Source organism: Aulonocara sp. 'chitande type north' Nkhata Bay, linkage group LG9 (genome assembly GCF_057382095.1).
Source record: "Aulonocara sp. 'chitande type north' Nkhata Bay isolate Kocher_YH1m ecotype deep benthic linkage group LG9, A_spYH_male_GT1.1, whole genome shotgun sequence".
NCBI classification, from domain to species: domain Eukaryota; kingdom Metazoa; phylum Chordata; class Actinopteri; order Cichliformes; family Cichlidae; genus Aulonocara; species Aulonocara sp. 'chitande type north' Nkhata Bay.
In genome coordinates this window covers 28,805,753-28,827,388 of record NC_141352.1, presented here as the reverse complement: position 1 = coordinate 28,827,388, position 21,636 = coordinate 28,805,753, and the positions used below count along the sequence as shown (strand labels likewise).

The window sequence follows — 21,636 nt, the reverse complement described above, 5'->3', positions numbered from 1 at the left end:
AAATTGCACATTAATTTTAAAATGGCTGACTTCCTGTTGGATTTGGGATATTGCTCCAAGAGACTTTTTTGTACATCTTGATATCTCCTATAAGCTTACCAGGTTTCAGACTCATACATAAAACACAGAGCAGGGGCTGTGATTTTGAAATATTGTAGGGGGCGCTGTGGAGCCATTTTGGGATATTCAATGAAAATGATCACATAACAACAAAGCCTTAACCACATTGGAGGTGTGCGCCAAATTTCAAGACTTTTTAAACTTTCCAAGCCCCTCAAAAGCCACTTCATCTTTCATGGTGAACCGCGTTGCCACCAGGGTGCGGCGTTCAGTTTAAAGTCACAATTTTTGCACTGAAGCATCACAAGGGACTGATGGTGATATTCACCGCTTTTGAGGTGGCCACGATGAACCTGTGAAAATCAGTACAACAAAATTAAAGCCATGACATTTCCTGTTCCCACTAGGTGGCGCTGTCCGTATTCCCGACAATGGGCACATCAATCTGTTCAGGGCGGGTCTGACATCATGCCTGTAAAGTCTGGTACTGATCAGACTGGATTTCATTGAGTTATACTAATTTGTTTCTTCATGGCGTGACATCAAAGTTCGCCATGCCGCTGGGGTCACACCCTTTTGCGAAAAGTCACAGTTTTCACTGTAACCCAAGACCAACTCCTTAAGGCTTTCCTGGAGAAATTTGAGGCTGCAGATGTCACCCATCACAATACTGTACCCCAAAGTGTAAAACATGACATTTCCTGTTCCCACTAGGTGGCGCTGTCCCTGGTGTCAAATATGGCAGTTGAAATATGTTCAGGGGTGGAGCCTTATCATATGTGTTCACTTTGGTCAAGGTCAGAAAATGTATGACAAAATGAGAGGCAATAAGATTTTCATGGCGAGTCATCGAAATTCGCCGTGGCGCCACGGCCTCATGGTATTGTGAAAACTCAAAAGCTCCGCAATTTAACATGGCCCAGGTGTGTAGTTGAAACTGACCAAAGATGAAGCTTATACGACCAAATCCCAAGGAGGAGTTCGAAAAAGTTCGAGGCATGGAAACGGCAAAATTAGAGCCAAAATGTCACCTTCACGTCCAAATGGCGGACTTCCTGTTGGGTTTGCGTCAATGGGCCCACTGACTTTTTTGTTCGTCTTGGCATGATACACATGTGTGCCAAATTTCATACATGTAGCCCAAACGATGTGGTCGTAGGGCTGCATTTTACAAGGCATAGGTGGCGCTGTAGAGCCATGTCCCAGTGCTCATATGTAAAACCATTAAAATACAAAATTTTTCACCAGACCTGGCATGTGTGCAAAATTTCATGAGTTTTTGAGCATGTTTAGGCCCTCAAAAAGGCCCTTGTTTTGCCTGAATAATAATAATAATAAGAAACAGAGCAGATACAATAGGGCCTTCGCACAGTCAGTGCTCGGGCCCTAATAATAATAAGAAACAGAGCAGATACAATAGGGCCTTCGCACAGTCAGTGCTCGGGCCCTAAATATTACCATTCTGTAGAATACTCCTGTATTTCACTTTTATTTGTTCCCATGTTCTAGTGGGTCCTGTTGTGGCTCTAATGTGTAAGGGGATATAATATAACATATTATAATACAATATAATGCCATATAATATTGGATAATATAGTGTCATATGATAGATCTACCCTACCGCCTACTGGTGTTGGCCGGAGGGGCCGATGGCGCGATATGGCAGCCTGGCTTCTGTCAGTCTGCCCCAGGGCAGCTGTGGCTACAACCGTAGCTGCTCCACCAGTGTGTGAATGTGAGAGTGACTGAATAGTGGCATTGTAAAGCGCTTTGGGTGCCTTGGAAAGCGCTATATAAATCCAATCTATTATTATTATTATTATTAAATCACCTACGAGTTTAATTTGTCAGCAACCTTCTGCCAGCCCTCTCTCCTTGCTTTTGCAGCCTTTGCAGTGTTCCCTTGCGTTTTAATTAAACTCTGAAACTCCTGAAATCCCTCAATCAAGAGTTCTTGCTCTGCTGCCGAACAATACTGAGCGCGCTCCTTCGACATTTTCGCTGACCAATCAGGGGGTTGCCGATCAATGTTTCTACTATCGATGCGTAGCCCCTTTTACGACACCCAGTGATGTCACATTACTGCGTCCAGCTGTACTAATCGTCAACGGCAGGTGTGTTCGGGGAACCGGATTAGCGAGCTCACGGTTAGCGCGATGGTTTGGTCTTGGATGTGTCATTTGATCTTGGATGTAGTGAGCGACGTACGAAGAACGGGCCCCTGGACAGAGAAAAAAGGACAAAACTGACTCAGTAAAACGACAGAAAATAAGATCTCATGTAAATCTGTATTATGTAGAAGTTCAGCCCAGCAACCAGTTCAGTTCAACACAAGTTCAAATGATTCTATCTGAACTCTGTGGAGCCTGATCTCAAGCTTTTTGAGTCTGACACTGAAACCAGAGGATCTTTCTGTCTCTTCAGATTCACTGTGATCCAGTGATGGGAGTGATTTCAGCCCTGAGTGATCACGCTGATGTTTGCACAGAGCAGACAATGAGGTGAATGTTTGGGCACATTGGTAACAGTGAAACAGTTTATTAGTAACGTGGGATCGTTTGTGTTTGGAGTATGAACTGAGATTCCTGAAGCTCTTGTCACACTGGTCACAGCTGTAGTTTCCTTCCATGTGTGTACGTTCATGATTGTTACGACCATTTGACTGTGAGAAGCTTTTGTCACAGTGTCTGCACTTGTATGGTTTCTCTCCTGTGTGGACTCGTTTGTGTGATTTAAGCTCCCATGCAGTGGTGAAGGATGACCCACACTGATCACAGAGGTGCTTTTTAACCCCACTGTGAATCAGTTCATGTTGTTTTAACTCAGTTGATGTGGGGAAGCTACTCCCACATTCTTTGCAGTATTGCAGTTTGTCTCCAGTGTGTCTACGTTGATGTCTTTTTAGGGTGGCTTGCTGACTGAAAGTTTTTCCACAAAGGTCACAACGAAAATCTTTCCCACCACCACAGTGATGACAGGGTTGAGAACTGGATCCATCTGTGTCGCTCTGCTTCTAAACAAAGACACAAAGACAGTGTAAGTCAGTCCTTCAACACTTTTATCCTGAACGTCGCCTGAAATAAAGAGCATCTCTGCAGACGTCCAATTACATTTGACTGTTTCAGTTAACACACTCAGTTTACTGGGCTGCAATAACTACAATACTACCACCATAATACTACAGTAATACTAAAATCATAACTGACATGAAAATCTGAATAATCACTCAGAGCTGCTTTTCCATGCAGTAGAATTGCTAACATGCTAACACAGTTTAATGAGCAGAGTTGTTCCAAACAGTCAGGCTAAAATGACAAGATAACAATATAAATACATACCTCACAGTAACTGCACTTGTAGAGTCTCTTTCTGGTGTGGATCTGTTGGTGTCGTCTCAGGTAATGTGGAGCTTTAAAAGTCTTCTCACACAGGTCACATTTATAACGTCTCTCCTCAGTGTGGATAAACATGTGTTGTTGTAACTGTGAGCCTGTTGTAAACTCTTTGCCACACTGTTCACAGCAGTACACATCATGTCTGGTGTGAATGCGTATGTGTGTATTTCGGGTCTCTATGTGGCTGAAAGTTTTTCCACAGATGTCACAGCTGTATGCCTTAATTCCAGAGTGGGTAACTAGATGCCTCTGTAAGTGGCTACTGTGAGTAAAAGCTCTGCCACACTGATCACAGCTGTACGCTTTAACTCCACTGTGGATGAGATGGTGTTGTTTTAGGGATTCCTTCCAGGAAAAAGACTTTCCACACAAGTCACAGCTGAACGGTCTCTCTCCAGTGTGGATGAGCTGATGCTGTTTTAGATTACCCTTCTCAGTAAAACCCATCCCACACTCGTCACAGGTGTGTTTTTTCTCTCCCTTTCTTCTGTGAGGTTTGTCGGCCTCCTGAGAGCGCTGACTTCTCGCTCCATGTTGGTCCTGCAGTGACAGAGATACAAACAGAGGCAGTGAGTGAAATGCAGTCGTGGAACAAACTCAACCTTCAAACTCCCTCCATTAACACTAGTTTTAAACCTGAAGGTGGAGTGTGGCACCAAACACCTTAAAGGTCTCTTATCCCCACCTGCTGGTAGTTCTAACACATTACATCCAACCTGCTGTTAAAAATAATTCATGACTGTTCAAACACTAAAATCATGCCCATCCCTCCTGATTGCACGCGCACATGCACACACACTTTTATATTATTTTATAATTTATATTATAGTGTAGTTTCCTATTACATATTTCTTTAATTTTTATAGATTTATACATAATTATTCAGTGATATTAAATCGTATTTTTGTTTATTTAAAAAGAACCCCATTAGCTTCCACAACAGATGTTGCTCATCTTCCGTCAAATACTATCACATAAAATATTATACAATAAAGTGGATTCAAGATATCCACATAATTTGGCTCTTACATCCACAGTGAGGTTTCACAATTGTTAAAATATAAGCAATCAATAATAACAATATAATAATAATATCAATAACATTCAGGCACATTACACAAATTTCAAAAACAAATCATCTCTTACAATATTTACAACAACTAAAAGCTCTGTGAATCGGCTTTTAAGTATGGAAGCCCGTTTCCGCCACTAAATAAAAACAAAACAGCTAGTATCCATAAGATGAAATTTTGAGAAATATAACTCGAAATTTTGAGAAAAGTAACTCGAAACTTCGAGTTAGCTCTGCCAATCAAAAATATAGGTGAATGAGGTCGCTTTCTTGTTACCCGGAAGCACATGGCAGAGGAACGTGCACTCAAAAACGGATCCCAACAAATTGGCGCTTTCGCGAGTACGTTTGCTGATAGTAACACCATGTGATTCAGCTAATAACACAGGGATTTCATCATTTGTGAAGCCAGGCTGAAAACACTCAGCAATCTGTGCATTCACGACTGGATGTACTACCGTTAGCTTAGTTGTAGCATTTGTAGCTGAGGGCTTCAGCTTCCGGGTAACGAGGAAATGACGTCATTCACATAGATTACTGATTGGCAGCGCTAACTCGAAATTTAACAGTGTAAATGCAAATTGCTTGCTGAGAGTTTAACCAAAAGGATTTTCCAGAGGAAATTGGCTGACATTTGCTCCAAGGCATTTGTATTTGCACTGTTACATTTTTATATAACTTTAATACACATAAAAAACAGCTGCTTGTTTAAGTAAAAATACATTGATGGGTTTTTTTGCACTAATAAAGTTGTGCAGTTGTAAAGTATTTTGTCTAGTGTCAATTATATCGTCAGTTGTATTGTTATCGCAAATTTTCAAATGTATATCGTGATAAATATTTTTGGTCATATCGCCCTGCTCTGTCTGTCACCTTCTGTGTTGAGCTCATTGTTTCCTCTGTAGTGGCTGAGCTGAGTCCAAGTAGCTGAAAATGTTCCTCTGCTGCTCCGTCAGACTCTTCTCCTCCTGCTGATCAGCTGGGACACAAAACAGATCTTTGTTAGGCTCCACACTGCACTGAAGAGTCAAAGTGTCTCATATGTTCATCTGACAAAAAAACAAATTTTTGCTTCCCGAGGTGGGCAAACAGACACAAAAGGTTTGAGCACCGATACCAAATTTAGCAGTATGGCAGACCAGTAGCAGGAGAGACTGAGGCCTGTTATTGGAATCAAATGCCCAGTGAGCCGACACAACGATTTGCACAAGACAAAGACAGCTGTGTTTTATCCTGGAATACATTTATTTTACATTTTCTTGAAATGTTTTTCATTGTAGCACTTTTACCTCACACTAGGAGTGCAACGATACACAAAATTCACAGTTCAGTCGGTTCGATACTTTGGTGTCACGGTTCAATATTTTTTTAGAGACAAAAATTTTCATGCCTTTTTAATTTGTCATTTATTAAAATTATAAATATATATTTTAACTCAAAAGTACAGTTTTTAAATTTAATGTTGCTGAAACAACAAAAAATAAATAAATAAATCTGATTGAGGAATCACTCATCTTTGGAAAGAGAGTTTATTACAGAGAAATGGCTCTTTCCAAAATAAAAGCTATACTATACTCTTCTTCTGGCTATATTCTCAGCAGCATATTAAACATATCAGGTCCCTATAAGGAGAATCATGTGCTAACAGCTGTCTAAATCACTCTGTAAAGTTTGTGGCATGCGTGCTTGTTGTTTTTGTCTGCTTCCACTTGTCTTTGCACTAGGATGATGTCGGCATAAATGTGTAGTCATATTCATTGTGTTCCCACTAGTGCTGTCAGCGTTAATCTCGTTAAAATGACGTTAACGCCACAAATCTCCCTTAACGAGTTACCATGGATCGCCCCGTGCGTGGGGCTGGACGGCGTCAACACATTAACAAGCTAACTGCGCTAACACACTAGTTCCCACCAATTGAGCATTCCGTGGCACAGCCGACATACTGTTTTACTTTTGTCCATGACGCGCTTACCATCAGGGTCATGCTTCACATGAAAATCAAGACAGTTCCAAACACCAGATCTGAATGAGGGTGGGGGAGCTTCAATTTCGGGTAGCATTGAGGCAGTTGCCATGTTGCAACGAGCTTAGCTTCTGTCTTGCTAGCTTGCGCTACGCTCAGTGGATCTGCACTCGACAGTGCAGCCTAGGCGTAGTAGTCGAACGCAGATGCACTGAGCGCTCAACACTAGGGATGGGTATCGTTTAGGTTTTATCCGATACCGGTGCCAAACCGGTACTTTTGAAACCGTGCCGGTGCTTAAACGGTGCTCAAACCGGTGCTTAAAGAATGGAGAACACAAAATTGGTCCAAAAACCTCTCATGTTCAGCTGTTTTTTGTAAAAAGATAACAATTTTAGCCTTTTCTACAGCTATGAGGCATATATGGTATCACTCTTGGCTGGAAGCAGTGCTTAAACAATGAAGGAAAAAAAACAAAAAAACAAAAAAAAAACAAACACACAAACTTTGTCCAAAAACCTCTCATGTTTAACTGTTTTCCATTTTTTCTTTGGTCATTTTAGCCTTTTTGGCCAGGGTGAAGGGAGTATCTGCCATCAAACAAGAAGACAGCCGCATGTAGCTATGATGATGTTTGCTAGTTCACCTTACATGCATTAATGTAATAACGTGGTTAGCCTACTCAACGTGAATTACACACGAACAACATTAAGCTACTCATGCTGAGAAGAACGGCTGCTGCTGCTGCCATCATCTCGAAATATATATATTCTTCCGTGTAAGATGGTGCCGGTGTGCATGGCTCGCCGTCCACGGTTGTCGGATCCACTTTTGCTCTGCGTGTTTCTATTGTTTTCGTCACTTTTATTGAACAACGCTGACTCTCTATTGACCTACGATCGTGAAGCTCTGTTAAATATTCGATTTGCCACAGAGAATTTGGGAAGGACTAACGCTGATGGACAGGACTTTTTTCTACCTCTGCTACTATCTGGAGTACCGCATCACCTGGATTACACCCCTACCACATCTCATAAGAGGAAGCGCTTTAAACGTCGGGGAAAACGTAGCGGGCTACTCGTGAAACTGAAATCATATTTGGCTCTTTCATCTGGCAGTAACAGATTAGTTTCCGAATGCACTCTGACTGAATTCAGACCTTTGCACTGGCGTTTTGTCTCCTGTCGCTTCCTGGAACCTATTGGCACCTGGCTGGTACCTGTTGTCGGCTTGGCTGAAGAGATTCAGCATTCCCGCCTTCTCTTACCTCATCTTCGCTGCGGTGGAGCGAATTCGCGGAATCTTCGGCAACTGAAACAGGTTCCCTGGATGGCTGTCACCGGTCTGACGGACCCTACCAGGTTTGCCCTTGTAATGAAGTTGATTTACCGTTGTTTTTTTGTCATTGATATTTGATCTATTTGTAGTCGACCAGGTGACAACAACAACGTCGAGAAAACATCTATTTATAGTTGACCATCATTCGGCGCTGGCCACCATCAAAAAGCCATCGATCTGTAGTTGAGCGTTAAATTGCATTGCAACTGAGCGCGTATAAAGTACCGGAGAAAGTAGATTTATTGTTCTTTTGTTATCAATGACTTTTGGTCTAGTGCACCAGCTTTAAAAAATCGTGTCGACATGCAATTTATGTATAGTTGACCGGGAAATTAAAGCAGCGATCACTTGGACTATTCTGCAGCACCCCTATCACATTGGTACATCCCTCCAGGTAACCATTGTCTTGTACAGTAGAGGAGGACATTAGATTTACTCTCAGCGGAATTGACCGGAGAAGGCATCAGTTCATGCACTGCACTGGCCTGCACCACGATTAGTATAAGGTAAGAATGAATGAATTTTTTTCTATTCGTTATTTCCACGGTTGCATTTGAATAACAGCAAAAAAAAGAAAGAAAAAAAAGGAAAAAAAAACTCGTTAATGTACAGTTTCGGACAAAATGTGGGAGCCTGAAACTGTGTCTACTTTCATCTTACAATCTGGCAACAAATAAATTGCACTGCAAACAAAGTCTATCAACAAAGAAAACATTTTCGTTTCATACTTTGCTGTTATAATCCCTTACAAAGCTAGCTTTAACGCGTCGAGGATTCCTTTGTTCTTGCCATCGCCTCGGCGCTTGACCCAGACTTTCGCTCTGTAGTTGCTTTTTAGCATAGTACTACAAAAAAATTAAATCTGTGATATATAATTGATAAACGTAAAGGTAACTGTATAAATGTGTTCAATGACTTTGTTACTTTTAATGATTGGAGAGCACCCGCTTCAATTCGCACTCAATTCAAACTTTACGTTGCACGCTCACCTAACTTGTGTTTGCACCTTTTGTCCACACGTAAACTGCGTTTTCGTTAACTGAAAACTGAGATTTTTAAAGAAGTGTTAAGGTTCAAATATTGATGAAGGAGAGTACAAACAACCATGGTCCAGAAGATCTTGGTCAAAACAATTGATTTTAATGAATACACGCGTGGGAAGACCAGTGCCTGTTCGCAGACAGGAACGGTTCTCCGACTTAAAGCATACACAGATTTTTATAGCATCAGGGTTTGAATTAATGACGCCCCTTCATACGTCACAGACAGAATATATACATACGTCAAATCAAAAGCACAATGACTTTTAACACGGTTTAAAAGAACGTTGTCTTCTATCTCGTCTGGAACACGAGCCCCACATCCTGCCAGACGCTGTTCCTCTTTCTTGCAGAGACAACAAGAAACTGTTCCTCTTTCCAGAGACAAACATGACCAACTTCTCACCTATAAATGAGTCTAACTAATGTGTGTGCGTATATGTGTATGTCACCTCTTGCCTACTAACGCTCACTAACTGTATGTGTGTCTCGCCCTTAAATGCTCTCTCATCTCACCCGTTGCACTTCTGACCTTTCACCAGAACAGAGGCTCATCCTTATGTGTAACTAGACTTGTAGTCAAGACCGCCTAATCCGAGACCAAGACAAGACCAAGACCAGGGGGGTATCGAGACCAAGACAAGACCAAGACCAGAGGGTATCGAGACCAAGACAAGACCAAGAACAAGTTGAGACGAGACCAAGACCGAGACCGAGTCAAGACGAGACCAAGACCAAGACCGAGACCGAGACAAAAAAAGTCTTTAAACTGCAGCCAGATGCTATTCTATGCAGGACACCTTAAACTAGTTTTTTTAATTAAGCAGCAAGGCAGAACAAAGTCGGGCCTGTATCAAGACACAGGGACTAAACCCCAATTCAACCAGACCCAGAACTGATCCGGAATTAAAACAGGACTACAACAGTTCAAAATCAGGGCCCTATTTCAGGAAGCCGGTTTAGAAAACTCAGAGTGAAAAACGATACTCAGGGTTGAGTAACCCCGAACTGTCCAACTCGGAATATTCGGTTTCAGGAAGGCTGATAACAATTAGTTCAATCAACGCGGAGTTGCTTTAACCTCGAGTTAAGCGCGCGCACGAGGATACATAAAGCCCTGATTAGTGGAGCACAGATTAAGCGAGTCACCATGGAGACGGAGGGAAAGAAGGCGCGGTCAACGTACCTTACAGCGCTTGAGGCCGAAATTCTGATGGCAGCATATGCCGATAACATGCAAATTTTGCAGGAAAAAAGTAACACAGCCTCAGCTGCAAAACAAAGGGAGCATGCATGGCAAAACATAGCCGACAGAGTCAATGCGTGAGTGTTAATTTAAACATTGATCTAGGGATTTCCACCCATTTAACACGTTATTTTATTATATTTTATTTTATTTTTTATCTCATACATTTTATTTTGTGATGTGAGCGCAGGTGCAACCCAACAGGCCCCAAACGTGCCTGGCAGCAAGTAAAAATGAAATATAAAAATATAGTCCAAACAGGTAAGGTGTAATTGTATTATGAGCCATAGTGCTTGGTCTGTTTGTCCGATGTAAATCAATTGCAGTTAGAGGCTACATTAATTTTCTTTCTGTAAGCACTTATTGAAATTATCTGAGCACATTACAAGTACATATTTGATTACTCTGTATGCTCAAATGTGACCCGTTATAGCCAACAGAAAAAAAGCGGAGGCCCGAAAAACAGGTGGGGGTCCTCCACCACCACCACTCACAGAGGCTGAGCAGTTGGCTTCCACATTTGTGATAATGGGAACACCACAAACAAGTACAGGAGACGTTTCAGTGCAACTGTAACATTCCTGACTGCCCGACAGACGGTAGCCTTGGAAACGTGCTCAGCGTCACCAATATTATACAGAAAGCTCCCGTTTGCAAAAAACCGAAGTGCGATACAAATAATATGTACAGAACTGAGAGAATGTCCGCGATGTGTCACATGAGCAATATTAGGCCTGAGGATGTTATTCAAATGAATTATAGATTGTGCTGACAAACGGTGACGTTCACACAGAAAATCATCAGGAAATGATAAAATGTCCAAACGCGCTCTAATCACTCTCTCCCAGCGGAGAGCTCTGCGGAGAATTTGGGCTTCAACATCTACTGGCTCTTCAAGGAAGGAGCACGCCATGTCTGACACTTCCTACAGTCAGGTTTCCGACACAGAGGCGGAGAACGTCAGGGTTAGTTGAAGTAAACCTGCTAGGGGGCAGGTTAGCTTCACGGAGTGTGTCGTCATAGTAACTCACTCAGGATTAATCTAAACTCGCTTTGTGAAACCGATAACCCAGAGTTTTCGTTAACTCAGGGTATACTTACTCAGAGTTTGCACTAAACCGGCTTCCTGAAATAGGGCCCAGGACTACTGAGGACTTAACCAAGACAGAACCAGAATCAGAACTAGATGATAGTAGCACTAAAAATCATCATAGACCTGCACTACACTTATTTTTTAATTCTACCAAAGTACAATATTTAGATTGAGAAAAGTTTATATAATTATTTAGCCTTGTTGTGCAAACAAGCCTGCATAACTTAATAAATATAGAATTTGAAAAGTAACAAATGGTATCTAAAAAGAAACACTAGGTACTAGATACATGTTCTGATGAGTTTTGGCAAACAACCATTTGACTAACATGTGTGTCTCACCTGCTCTTGTTCCATCTCTGTTCTGTCGTCATTCTCTCTCTCCCTCTCTGCTCCTCTCTCTCCCTCTCTGCTCCTCTCTCTCCCTCTCTGCTCCTCTCTCTCCCTCTCTGCTCCTCTCTCTCCCTCTCTGCTCCTCTCTCTCCCTCTCTGCTCCTCTCTCTCCCTCTCTGTTCCTCTCTCTCCCTCTCTGTTCCTCTCTCTCCCTCTTTGTGCTGACAAGCCAAACACCAACATCATCAAATATACAGTTGAAACCACATATTTATGTACTCTTCAGATAAAAACACAAACACTTTTTTAATTGTAACATCAAATCAGACTAAATGTTTATTTTTTTAGATTGATAAATATAAAAAACATATTTGTTAACTTTAAGAGTAAAGAGAGAAACTATCTGTATTTCTTAATTGCAAATGGCACCAAATTGTATTCAAAATTGAGCCACACTTATGGAGCTCCACAATTCTTTTCCTGGTGTTTTGGTTGACATCTCTTGATTTTCCCATGTCACAGAAACAGGCTCTGTGTTTTGCCTTATATGCATCCACAGCTGTGCCACCAATTTACTCACATGGACTCTACTAACCTATCAGAAGCTTCTTCAGCTCAGAATCGAATCGTCTGGAGTTTTCTTATTAATTAACAATAAACTTAGTGTATATGTACTCCTAAATTTCATGAAAGTGATTAAAATAGACAGCTCCCTCTTTTTATTCTGACATTTAACTAATTCAAAAGATATTTCAACATTTATTTATCTAAAACAAAAGTTTACTCTAAATTGATGTTTAACAGTAAAAAAAGTTTTTATGTTTTCTCCATAAAGTGTATGTAAATATCTGGTTTCAACTGTGAATATACTGCTGTGTATTGAAATTCCTCTTGTTTTGCATAGATATACTGAACAACATCCAAAGCACAATATATAAAATAACATCTACCTGAGTTTTTTCTTTGAAAGAAGCTCCTTATGTCCATTGTTGTGTTCATCAGTACACAATTGAAACCGATTTAGAGAGTTTGTTTAGCCGTGGAGGGAAACAACTGAAAATATGAAATGTAAGCTAAGACTCTCTAAAAAATCAGCATTGCTGTTCGGCTTTTTATTTATCCATTTGTTGATTCACTCGAAGAGCAAGTAACGCAACCAAGTGATCAGTTTGATATCAATCTTTTGTGATACACCGTCATATTTACATTATTAGTTCAGTACGAATGATTTGCTTTGGTACCTGGTCAAACTTAAGCTCTCCTCTGTCTGCAGCAAACTCGCAGGCAGCAGCTTCTCCCCCCTCGCTCACATGGGTGCTGTGCTCAGTCGCCTAGTGCCTGAGCTCGGATCATACCAAAATTAGGGGGAATTTACGACGGTGCGCTCTGTGCTTCGTGTGTTGTTTTTGTTTTATACAGTTGTCAGTCAGGCATCTAACTAAAAAATTACACTCCAAAAGACCCCATGCTTCTGAAAAAATGACACGGGCTTAAGCCCAGTAAGCCACCCCCCCCCCCCACTCCGCTGATGGTTGACTCCAAATCTTCCGAACACTATGTCGATTTGAGAACGCAAGACCGAAACAGCGAGACCAAGACCAAGACAAAAGTCCGCCGAGACCAAGACGAGACCAAGACCACGTAAAAGTGGTCTCGAGACATCCAACTCTATGTGTAACAACCTAACTGAAACTATATGTACTATATTGAATAAATGTTCTAATCAAGAACCTCTACTAAAAGCTTAATAAAAGAATATAAAAGTATAACAGACAATTTGAATAACCTAGTAATTCAAATAGCCTCGTCTAACCAGCTCCTCAGAATAACTTGTTTCATTTCTGCAAAGCCTGCAACTTCCTGTCAGCCTGCAACTTAGTCTTTCTGAAAGACACACACACTGTTTAAACATCTGAATGCAATATCAATACTGTAAATTATATTATTAATGCAATGGTAATGATGATGATTATTTAACAATAACAGTAAAATAATTTCCCTGATCTCCACAGAAGCCTGCTAGGGTGGATATTTTCGAAAACTCCGTTTTAGCATTTACGTGTGGACGAGGAAAACGGAGAAAACGCAGCGTCAAAGGTGTGCGCCTATTTTGACGTCACACTGTGCGCCACGTTTTTGTCTTGGTGCCATGAATTCCTACAATGGCAGACTTAGACAAAATACTGTTAATTTTACTATCTTCAGTGTTTAAATGCTTACATATGCACACGCAGTTACTGTCCCTTCACACATAGGACTCGGTTCAGCTTCTATGAGCCGTCTTTGTATCTAGTTTTCCCTCCTTATTGACATTGTGCCCTATTTTTCCTCTTTTTTTCAGATCTGATTTGGTAACTACCATCCACTTAACAAAAATTAACTTTTTCTAAACAGCCCTCACCACTCCGCAGTCTTCCCCCCAGCCCACTGACAGCGAGCATCATAATGCCCCGCCCAGCTTCCGGCACCTTTCGCCACTCTGGCAGGACACACAAAATGACACAGCTTTGCGATCTCCCCAGCATGCAGAGTCTGATGTCGAGGACTTCCCTATAGATGGTATGCTTTTCAAATTGTTTTAAAGCTGAATCACAATGTCATTGTGCTCTTATCTTCAAAGCACAAATTTATACTCCTGAATGTCATCTTGTTGTGATTTTTTTCTGTAGAGTCCAGAGACTCTGTGAGGCCACTATTACAAGGCAAGTTTGAAAATCTTGGAATTTCAGATTTTACATGGTATAAATGGTAAATGGCCTGTATTTGTACAGCGCTTTAACTAGTCCCTAAGGACCCCAAAGCGCTTTACACATTCAGTCATCCACCCATTCACACACAATTCACACACTGGTGATGGCAGCTACATATACAAATATCAAATATATGTGACAGGCAAAAACTAGCAAACACTTTTAGCAGTTAGAACAACTTATACTTGAATGCAGAATGTTACACCATCATTTATGGATATATTAGTTTTTCGCCTCTCACTGCTTAAGCCATTAATCTTTCTAGAATTGTTCTTTGAAACAGATGCGACCTCACAAAAGATGTTAACTATGCTGTCAGACCGGACCAGAGCAGTTAATGAACTCCGTGAGGAGGTCAGAGCCATCCGCCATCCCTGCTGCAATGAATCGGTAGATGCTGGGGTACTGCCTCTGGATTTGCCCTTGCACAACATTGAGGAGCTAAACAATGCAGAGGCAGCTCTTAGATCACAAGAGGCAAATAAGGCAATGGTAAGTATATAAAGGTTATGTACACTTTGTAACTATAAAGTGTAATAGCTGTCAGATGTGATTTAAATACATAACGACGGCATGTTGATTATACACACAAGCACTTGCATACACATTTAAGACACGAGACACGCTAATTACATCTCTTAAAATGTGTCTATAGGTGAGACGCTTTGCCTTGATTGGAGGGACCACACTGGAGGTGCGAGTCCGCTGTGTAATGGCTTATGCCATTACAAACGAGCCTCGGTACTCAACTGGGCAGGGAAAAAAACCAAGGACCAGACAAAGCAAAAAAGGGCATTTAAAGATACCAAACATGCATCTGCACAGCGCTGTAAGTTTTACCGTTTATTGTAGTTTTATGAGCCTAAAGTGAACAATAAAGGGATCAATTGATCTGCTGGGTGTGTTTCACATTTCCTGTCCAGTTTTTGCTATATTACTTTGTCTTTCTTAATAACAAGACTTTCATGTCCGGTTAATCTGGAGATGGAGTCTTTGGTCTTCAGCTTGTTTAGTCCTCAGGTTGTAGTTTGTACAGCCCGAAGACCCCCATGTTTATTTTGTTTTAAAGGATACACGACACACCATGCTAAGACTTATCACTTTTTCCGCTCATAGCTCTTTGGGAATCAAATGCGGCAGTTTGCAGATTTACGCCTGGTAACTTTCATGTTTATCAGCCTAGGAGTTTACATACTTTCTCCCCGCTGAAGACAGTTAACAAGAGCTTATTCATGTGCTCTAATTCACTTTTTTTGTTTGTGTGTGTATTTTTGTCCTAGATGGCCTGACGCAGCAGTTAGGGGCAAACTCTATGTCCGAGTTTGTCTTTGCACAAGCAGTCCAAAAATGGCTCCGATACGCCCCAGATCGTATGGGTGGCGCAGGACGCACATCATCCATCCGCATCCTGGAGTAAAAATTACAAACTTATGTGAAACTACTGAAAAAAAGAAAAAAGCCGGTCCTGCTATGGGCTGAACCATTTGTTACTGATGGAGGGGGGGGGGAGACACTATGCAATATATTCAGTTTTAACATTTATATTCACAGCTGACTGTAACTACGCTCAAACTGTTAATGCTATCTTATTTTAATAAACAACACTTTCATATGCAAAACTGGGGTGGCAAGGGATCATTTTAGGGTGGCACTTGCCACCCTTCTAGATCCGCTCCCACAATGCATTGCGGCGTGACGTCAGCTTCAAAGCCCTATACCGATGCTTGAGAGCGCGCGTGTGATGCGCGTGATCAGTGGTGAGAAAAACAAATCACGAAACGTGACCTTTCTTTACTCGTGGCTCACTTGCACTTCTAATCTATTCGTTTGCACACTTACACACACACAGCTGAGGTTTCCTGTTTTGCTACACTCTGGAGAGCCTCGCCTTTAACGGTCTCCTCTCACAGAGAGCAACAGAAAACTTCATTCAGAAAACTTCGAAAAACTCGAGATTGACTGAACTCAGTTCAAAGTTACCTTGACACTTACCTTTAGATGTGAGAGGTAGCGATGGTCCGCTTGAAGCTGACGCTCCGGTGCGTGTGTGAAAAAGATCAACACGCTGCTTCAGAAGCACCGTGTCGAGGCTTGATTCGTTTGGCCAGAGTCACGTGATTAGTGACGTCTGAAGCTTCATTTAGAACGTACTTTTTTACTGAACTTTATTGAAACACAATAAGTATACAACATACAAATAGATGAAGTTTAAGAAAGAACAGAACATGAACATACAAAACCGGGGGTAAAAAAAATAATTATATGAGTACGTGAGTCTCTTTTAAATGTTACCATATAGTGACTGGCTGGGTAACATTTATGAAGAATTTTATATGAGATTTCCTTCACCTTGTTTACAATTAGATATTTATGGGATCATCCAGACGGTCTTCCAGGTGATATCTGGAACATGTTGGTTCCAGTAAGATATTATATATATGGGAGAGACACGATATATTCTTGGAATAAACTACGTATTCTCTTATTGCTGTTACCAAGTTCCTGTGAAAAGCAGATTTTTCCCACTGCTGACTCAGCTGGATCAGGGAGAGTGACAGAGGTAGATATTGAACTGTCAGTGTTTTTATATAACATTAAAGTACCTGAGGGTATGGCACCAAGCACCATTGAGAATTCCCAAACACTTACGGGAAATTATATAGTGTAAGGGATTCATTGTAAGTAAGTCGTACTCCCTCTTTATTAACCAGCTGAGCCACCAATAGGATCCCATTTTGGACCCAAGTTTCCAGGAAAAGTGATAATAAAAGAAATAAAATATCTCTGTTGTTCCAGATGAGTTATATGTGTGGTGAGAAGTTGTGTTTATAAATGAGGGTCCACGCTAAGAGGACCTGCTTATGGTTTTTCCATATAAAATTAAAGAGCATGCGGTCGATGTCTTTACTAATTTTCACGACAGCGTGTACCAGTTCCCACGAATATCCAACAACCTCGCACAGCCATTGAAGTGGAGTGGACCAACATTCCACAGGCCACAATTGACAATCTGATAGACTCCATGCGACGATGTGTTGCACTGCATGAGGCAAATGGTGGTCACACCAGATACTGACCGGTTCTGGGTCCCCAGACCCCCAATAGCGCAAAAAACTGCACATTCCAGGGTGGCCTTTTGTTGTGGGCAGTCTGAGGTACACCTGTGCACTACTCATGATGTCAGATCAGCATCCTGATGTGGCACACCTGTGAGGTGGGATGGATTATCTCAATATGGCAGATGTGCCCACTACCACACATTTGGACTGATTTGTGACCACTGTTTGGGAGGGATGGTTATATTGTGTATCTGGAATGAATTTTAGGTCTCTACATCCATCCCATGGGGAATGGGAGCAGTAACAAAGGTGTTGCGTTTATATTTTTGTTGAGTGTAGATCCAAAACCAGTCTAATGTTATTAGAAATGTGTCTGTTTCTCATAAAGCCTGATTGTGTCTCATCGATAATTGTATCCAAGAACTCTTTAATTCTGTTAGCAAGTACTAAAGCCATAATCTCATAGTCATTATTGAGCAGACAGACGGGTCTCCAATTATCAATAAGAAGTAAGTCTTTGTTTGGCTTTGGAATAAGTGTTATGAGACCCTGAGTAAGAGTAGGAGGGAGGGTGTTATTCTCTATACTTTCTATGAAAACCTGCAGTAAGAACGGAGCCAGGAGATTAGTAAATGATGTATAAAACTCTGCAGTTAAACCATCTGTGCCAGGAGATTTGTTGGCCTTAAGTGCAGAAATAGAATTACAAACTTCCTCCACAGTCAGAGGGCTGTCACAGAGACTTCTATCTTCCACAACAATAGTTTTTAGGTTTTTAATATTATTGAGAAACAGTGTTGAGACATCCTCATTATAGTTTGAGTTGTACAGTTTAGTATAGAATTTGGCACAGAAATGTGAAATTTCTCTAGGATTGTCAGAAACAGTGCCATTAATATTTAGTTGGTTTTGGATCTGTATTTGTCAAGCCTGAAAAAGCAGAATTTTGTTCTCCCTCCTCCAGCCACCTCTTCCTGGATCTTACAAAAGCACCCTCAGCCTTGCATCGATATATATTAGCGTATTGTCTGTCTTGTTTTAATATTGGTTTAAAATGGAGCACTGTAACAAAAAATAATTTCCCCCAGGGATCAATAAAGTATTCTGATTCTGATTCTGATTCTGATTCTGATATAAACCGTCCAATTTATTTTGAAGGTCTAGTAAAGTTAATTTATCTTCCTCTGAGATTTCTTCTGGGGATTTCTGGTAATAAGAGGCAATTTTGCTGATCACTTCTTCCTCTTCAGCTTTCCTTGATTTAATAATTTGACTCCCATATCTTCTCAAGAATTTGCATGCTTCAAATTTAAAAAGTTCCCAATTGGTACAAAAGGACTTCTCTCTGTTAGCTTTATTCCATAATGAGCCATTAATTTATTAATCTGCATTCTAACCATTTTATCTTTTAGTAAGGAGTTATTCATTATTTCTTCTAAGGAGTCAAGTAATTTATCATTTTCAGATTTATTATTGTAACCATATATATTTGCTGTAATGAAAGTACTGTTATTGTGTCTAATTATTGAACAAAGGTAGTGTCTAGTAGTAGCGACTGCTGTCTCCAGGTAGAAACAGCAGTGATACACCTGCTGCTGTCAGACCTGCAGGTATCAGGCTGTGATGTTTTCCTTTATAGTGGACAGAAATATTTGGAGTGGCACAAATAATTTGTGTGGCATCTTATTGAATGCAGAACAGCTGATTGTTCTGTAAATTGTTTGAAATGGTTATAAAAAAGGGGTAAAAGGTAAATGGCTGCAAAAACTTTGTTGTTTGCAAAACTTTTGCATATGATTTTAAAATTGTCAATTAATATTTGCATGTAAAATTATGAAATTTGATTCATTAAACATGTTTGTGGTGGTTACAGTAAAATATATAACTTTTTCTACTCGGATTTTATGTTTTTGTCTGATTTTAGATCAATTGTGTCAGTACAGTATGTCAAAATGAGAACATGACTGTAAATTCAGACATGTGAGGTTGTGCTGAAAAGAATGATGCCAAACAAGGCAAAGTAAATCGTTTGTAAAGGTGAAATATGGAGGTAAAATCAAAAGTAGTTAAAAATGGCCAATTATCCCCTGGAGCCCAGAGGGTTAAACGTTTTTTTAAAGTAACGCTATAGTTACTTTTCAAGTAATTCATTACTTTCAGAATCTTGTAACTCAGTTACTAACTAAGTGACTTATTTGAAGAAGTATCTAGTAACTATAATTAATTACTTTTTCAAAATAACTTGCCAACACTGTTTATAAGGAAGTGAGTCATTCGCAGGATTTGTGGAGTGTTCTGATGGTGAGAGATAGCAAACCACAGATCGTTCTATTGAGAGATATGGAGCCAGAGAGGCAGAGGAGAGGTTCTGTCATGTGGGAGTATTTTCAGTAGATTTTGGTCAGTTTTGGTTGGGTTTGCCAGTTTTGTGTTCTTGTTATTTGTTTTTTTGTGTTTATTTTATCTAAAAATGTAAAAACCTTAAATTGTCAAAAATCTGCTTTTCATAATATAAATATCATGATATAACTTTAGAAAGACTTCCATTTGACTGTTTACATTTAATGTAATAAAAAAATATTTTTAAAGTAATCTTAAATGTTATTCTACAAATGTGCAGCAATTTAATGTGTTTATTCTTTTTAGCTGATAGTCTGTGGAACCCAGGACGACCAGATACCTGCATCTCTACCAGTTTCGGTGCACTCCAGCCTTCTTTTTACAGCACAGTGTTAACTTTATGACCTTTCACAGCACCTCTGGAATCTGGATGGCCGACACCTGACAATCAGGATGAACCGTGTGTTTGGCTGATGTTTGTTTTTCTTTAAGAGTGTTTGTAAAGCACAGCACAGACAGACATGCGAATCGATCAAACTTTTCTACAAAACGTTATACCAGTCCGGGTCAGGAAGGGCGATATAGCACGGACCCGTCAGATGACTACGCCGGATGGAAACATAACCGGAAGCGTCCCAGGGACTTTCCCTTTGACCTTCATCCTGGAACCGACCTTTGACACTTGGATGTTGGCTTAATTTTTACCCAAAGAGAAGTTTGACCCTAACAAAAAAACACGATACTGTGATACTTTGATGTTTTTTTCAAATAATTTGGAGCGAGATTTATGTGACTGTTCATCTAAAATCCAGCAGAGAGTGAAAATACAAGAGCTGCTGCAATCCTCTGCATTAATGATCTCTGTTTCTCTCTTTCTGTGTGTGCATGTGTGTGTGTGCATGTGTGTGTGTGTGTGCATGTGTGTGTGTGCGTGCGTGCGTGCGTGCGTGTGTGCTCACAGAGGGGAGGTCACAACAGGAGTTCCCTGAGTTGACACGTATGAAGCATAAAGTCAGTTTGGAGCAGTTGGTAAACACAGAAGTACATCCAATCTTGACTAAATTTCTTGTTTATCTACTTCATGCACATTGCACGCACAAGAATCCAAATCTCTGTATCACAATGATTTCATTAAAGCCTTATTATTTTATGGGGGCAATATCACATATTACCGTAGATCATTAATAGGGAACAAAAAAGAAGGATCACATCGGCAATGTTGCTGGGAGACAGAAGTCTTGACACGTACTTATAACTTAAACCACAAAAAACTCAGTTACAGCTGGTAAGATTTGTGGTATAAACCAGACTATCACAGTCTGCATCTTTACAGGGTTGTTTTCTGCTTTTGTTCACTCCTAGTGTGATTAAAAAACAACAAACACAGAGCCCACTAACTATTAGCCGCTTTCCCCCCTAAACAGTCAGTTGACTGAGAGAAATGCAATCCATTATTGTGAACGCTGAAGGAGATGTGCTCCAAGGTCAAACTTATATTTCCTTAACTTACATCCTATGTTCTGTTTAATTCCGGCATCCCTTTATGGCTTGATGGAAAAAATTGGTTAAACCATTGCTCAACTTATGTCTGAATGATGGCAGATAATTCTGATGAAACTGACCCCGTAAGAACTTTGCAGCTGAGTCGAGGGCTCGTGGAAATAAGGTCAGGAAGTGTCCGGTGTGACTGCGCGTGCGGGCGTCTGACAGACACACTAGTGCAACTCAGAGTGTGAGCAGCAACTCCTGTATACTAAACATAAGAAAAGTAATTTGTAGTGCTTCTCTTTTTTTTAAACCGAGATTCCAGGGATCATGCTTATATGGTTTTGTTTTATTCAAAAACAGGTTAGTTTAGCGATCGTGTAACTGTGTCCTTGACCTTTTTACCGGCTTGAGGAGTTGGTTCCCTGGTGCAGATATCTGGGATGGTTCAAACGCCGAGTCT

General features: G+C 40.6%; 1 protein-coding gene and 1 long non-coding RNA gene across 3 annotated transcripts; one reads left to right on the top strand and one right to left on the bottom strand.

The window, feature by feature from the left end:
- Positions 1–1,523: 1,523 nt before the first annotated feature.
- LOC147322305 (uncharacterized) lies at positions 1,524–16,383 on the bottom strand. 2 transcript variants are annotated; one of them, XM_086306870.1, is made up of 4 exons: positions 16,282–16,383; positions 5,401–5,506; positions 3,399–3,995; positions 1,524–3,073 (listed from the first exon to the last, which is right to left on the bottom strand). In XM_086306870.1, exons 2-4 carry the CDS (start codon positions 5,416–5,418, stop codon positions 2,381–2,383), a joined length of 1,308 nt encoding a protein of 435 aa, XP_086162996.1. In that variant the 5' UTR covers positions 5,419–5,506; positions 16,282–16,383; the 3' UTR covers positions 1,524–2,380. The 2 variants fall into 2 exon arrangements, with proteins under 2 accessions (XP_086162996.1, XP_086162995.1); XM_086306869.1 differs by lacking the exon at positions 16,282–16,383 and having other exon boundaries at positions 5,401–9,896.
- Positions 13,900–15,747, top strand: LOC147322306 (uncharacterized). The gene is made up of 5 exons (XR_015131090.1): positions 13,900–14,098; positions 14,209–14,241; positions 14,573–14,781; positions 14,945–15,118; positions 15,570–15,747. It is a non-coding gene; the product is annotated as an uncharacterized LOC147322306 (long non-coding RNA).
- Positions 16,384–21,636: the final 5,253 nt, after the last annotated feature.